This window comes from Fulmarus glacialis, unplaced genomic scaffold (genome assembly GCF_000690835.1).
Source record: "Fulmarus glacialis isolate BGI_N327 unplaced genomic scaffold, ASM69083v1 scaffold26683, whole genome shotgun sequence".
NCBI classification, from domain to species: Eukaryota; Metazoa; Chordata; class Aves; order Procellariiformes; family Procellariidae; genus Fulmarus; species Fulmarus glacialis.
Genome location: NW_009201375.1, coordinates 447 through 4,683, shown reverse-complemented (window position 1 = coordinate 4,683; position 4,237 = coordinate 447). Strand labels below are relative to the sequence as shown.

The window sequence follows — 4,237 nt, the reverse complement described above, 5'->3', positions numbered from 1 at the left end:
GAAAGCAAAAAAGCGTCTCATTTATTTCCAAAATACCGTCATTGGTCAGTGACGACTTAGATATATTTTTTGACACTCTGCTCTGCAAAAAAAATCGGTTTTCTCTGGTATTTTTATTCCCTGCCTTGCTTCGTACTGGTCACCAGTTCAGCATAAACTTAGCTTTCCTGCAGCAACACACATATAGTTTAGGCCAAAAATGTCCACACCATAAAGCATTCAGATTACTTCCATTGGATAGACATTGTTTTGATGTCCCTCCTTCTGGTAGAGCAAGCCCTGTACCATTTCTCTTGACATTTCTTCTGTTTTGACTCCAAATTTTAGATATAGCCATACAAGAGCAACACTGCAAGCCATCAGACCACCCACCACAGAAACCGGGATGACAAAGTGCATCTGAGATCTTGACAAGAAGCTGGGAAGAGGCAGATCGTTTGGTCTTTCTGTAGGCATCTGCACTCTGGCTTGGCCTGAGAATGCTTGACCAGTAAAAATTAACGTACCTGAAGGATCTTGCTTTCCTTCAGGCGATGAATAATCAAATGTTCTAGTACCAAAGGCATCTGTGGAGGAACTGACAACCTTGTTGGTATGGACAGAAGGACCTTCGTCTATGGCAGCTGTGAGGTTTAGAGTAGAGACTGAAGTAGTCTCTGGCGGAACTGGTGTGGCTGGGACTGTGGCGATCTCCACGCTGTCCAGGATGGAGGGGAGACCTGAACTAAAACTGCTAGAAGCAGTGTCTGGTGCGTTGGCTCTTGCACTTGTAGCATCCAGGGATTCATTTGTAGAAAGCACAGGATGGCCTGATCCTTTAGTAATGGCCATGGGGTCTGAATCTGAGCTAGGAGAAGTCGTGTCTCCAACATCAGCCATAGCATTTGCAGTATGTCCTACAGGTTCTTCTGTAGCTCCTATGGCGTTGTCAAAGCCGTGCACAAGAGCCGTGGGGTATGGGGTGGGCTGGCTGGAGACCATGCCTGCTGCAAAAGCTGTTGAAGGTGCAGGTGATTTTAAGGAATCTCTGTTTGCTTCTGAAGTCACTTCAGAGCGGGCAGGAACTCCCCGAATCACAGGGGACGATCCTGCAGGGAGCTGGGTGCTGTCCTGCGTGGCTGGCGGGGACTTGCTGGACGCCTCCGTCCTGGCAGCAGGAACATGTATTCTCTCCAAAACTATCGTGCCAGCCCCTTGGAAGAAACTAGCGGGAGCAGTGGCTCCCACTGGAGCCGTTACTGTAAGACCAACATGTTTCTGAAAAACACCGGGCTCTTCTGGCGCCGCTGCTGAGGTGGCATCACGTGGGAGCGGGGAGGCTGCAGCCTTTTTCTGGTCCAGTTTCTCTACGATCTTCTTCACCCACTCTGCCTCTGGATCTGCACAAATCTCCACGGACTTCAGAGTAATAAATCTGAAAATAAAAAGGGATCTCTTACTGGATAACAAAAACACCGTTTTAGATGATCAGCATAATAGGGAAGGCATGCAGAAAGCAACACTGACTCTCTCAAGCCTGTAGTAAACACCACCGGGTTGGATGGATTATTTATTTCAGGGAGGGCAGGTGCCTCTGAGGTCTGATTGAATGAGGAGCAGCTGAAGATGACTCATGGGTGAAGGGTTTCCCCCTAAGAAGTTTTTCTCTTTCGAAAGCATGGTCCTGACATTTGGACGCAGTGTTTGCCTCCAGCGCTCAGAGCAAGAACTCTGCTTGCCCAGCGGCAAGCGTCCATGAAGACAAAACCCTCTGATTTACTGAGTGAGGTGAGACTTTCCAGGGTCGGCACAGCAGGTTCACTTCAGAGCAACCTCCTGGGCTGCAGTAAAGTGGTCTCGATGGCGCCTCACCCCCAGGGTAAATCAAAACCAACAATTATTCTGGGAAAAAAAGGCAGTTTTTCCCATCCAGTCAAGCTCACAAGTCTGAACCTGCTTCCAGGGAAAACACCTGCTTTCCCAGAAAGACGTGGGCTCTTGCCCTGCATGCTTCCACTGCCCCCTCCTGCCAGCAGGTACGTCCGTCAGTCCCTCTCCCCGTCCCTTCGTCCCTGTCTCACTCTGTGTGTGAGCCCCTGACCTCACTTGGAGGCTACTGGTCTTTAAATAAGGAAAAAAACCCACCCACCCTTCAAATAAACACCAGCGTTCGCTCTCTCTCTGGATTGCTCCTTGCTCCAAAGCAAGGGCATTTGCTGACAGGTTAATGTTTAATGGGCGTTGGAGGGCGCACGGCAAGGGAGGCAACGCTGGGGCAGTGCTTACATGACGGCTTGTTTGGTGCAGCGGGGTTCGGTCCTGCGGTAGCTCCTTATCCGCTTCGCCGTTATCCCAGATGTAAAATAGCCGCACTCTATTGAACACTTCAGAGGTGCTTTGGGTTGCCCTGAAATAAAGTTTTCAACATATTAAATGTTGGCTTTTTATTAGGTACAATAAAACCCAACACTTTCTTTTTCCCCGTCTCTGGGGAGGAGTCCAAAGCTTGCCATGGGAGTTTCCAATCCCTGCTAAAATGAGATGCCTCTATGAAGACAAATCCCACCAGGGCCATGATTGTTTGTATCACCCAAACAGATGATACGATACCCAGAAAACTGCAAAAAAGCACTGTGAAAATTGTGGGGCTCTTGGGACACTGTTGCAGCTCGCCTTATAGGATGTGCAAGCACTGACTGGAGATCCTTTGTGCAAGCACCTGGACCTGCAGGTCCTCTCCCCTTTGGGTCACAGGAGGACTGCTCTCAGCACGGTGCCCAGAAGACACATTTCTTCATCCCCAAAAGACCTGCTGCAACCGTCGCCAACGGTGCAGGCAGTGCGGGTCAGAGGGCAGGGTGCTTGTCCCTCCTTATCTGGTCAGTCATATCTCTTCCTCCTGTTGGAGTTCCCCTCCAGGTGAGCATCCTGCCTCTCTGCTCGCTGGTATAGAATCATAGAATCATTAAGGTTGGAAAAGACCTCTAAGACCATCAAGTCCAACCGTCAACCCAACACCACCATGCCCACTAAACCATGTCCCTAAGCGCCTCATCTACACGTCTTTTAAATACCTCCAGGGATGGTGACTCCACCACTTCCCTGGGCAGCCTGTTCCAAGGCCTGACCACTCTCTGAACGCCACTTGGACTCAGAGAAAGGGTGCAGGGAAAGGACCTTTTGGTGAATGACACATCGCTCCCATAGATATCTCAGCAGTCCAGCTTCACAGCAGTTTCTCACCAAACATCTCTTTTCCATCTCCACCAGAAAATACGGTTTTCATTTTGCAAAGCGTAAAAATAAAAGCCCACTTGACCCCTTCAAAGGGCAAAGCCAGTCACACCACTGGGGACCCTTCATTCCTGCACCTACCCCCAGCTCCAACAACAGGCGTTTGCCAAGTGAGGGGAGGTTGCACAATGCAGCCTGGCAATTTGTTTCTGACGTCCCAGGGGGCAAGACTTAGAAAAACAAGCCCTGACTTATCTGAGGCCCCCTGTGAAGAAAGGAGCTGGAGTCTCGTTTAGATCATGCAGTCTCTACAAAATGCCGTCTCAGATTTCCAAATGAATTTGGTGAATTTAATGCAGTTCAGTTGGGAATGATCCAGCCACCGGGTGCAAGAATGAGCATTGCTATAGGAGCACCCTCAGCTCTTTCGATCCATTTACTGGGGAAACCCATGGTTGCAAAGAAACCCCAAGCAAACACTCCCGTGGCCCCTCTACAGAAGCACATTTCAATCTCTAGGTCTCTGTAATATTAAAGCAAAACTCTTTGTTCACACAATAATGTCTTCTGTGGCACTTTAGGGTCAAGAATACCCGCTCAGGGGCGACCGACTTCCCAATTAACTCTCATTAGCCAGAGGACATACTGCTGGTGTCCTCCACTTTGAGGAGCACTGTTCAACACAACAGGCACAAGAAGAAGAGGGCCAGATCCGTCCCTGTGGGCAGTCGGGGAGGTGCATGGCAGGGAGCGGGGAGGAACTGCTCCCAAAGGCTCTCTGATAACCGTTAACTGATTTTCCGATTACTGGCATCACAAACAAATGGTTTGCAATTAGCTGAACTCCTGGTGTATTCTTCCCAGAGTGGAGGAGCTTGGAAAGCACCTTCCAAGGAGAGAGGGGTGTCCCCAGGAGCACGGAGCCAGACCTGGTGGTCCCCCTCCTCCCGGAGCACGCAACTCCGCTTCTCCGAGCTGCAAGTGAACCTTCGCCAAAGTGGCCTCAGGGACACCCGGGATCTGG

General features: G+C 50.1%; 1 protein-coding gene across 1 annotated transcript; it reads right to left on the bottom strand.

The window, feature by feature from the left end:
* Nucleotides 1-219: 219 nt before the first annotated feature.
* LOC104073978 (endochitinase A-like) lies at nt 220-2,386 on the bottom strand (the record flags this gene model as incomplete). Its single annotated transcript, XM_009573930.1, has 2 exons — nt 220-1,414; nt 2,266-2,386. Coding segments are annotated over 2 exons (1,316 nt in total), but the record flags the coding sequence as incomplete, so codon positions are not given.
* Nucleotides 2,387-4,237: the final 1,851 nt, after the last annotated feature.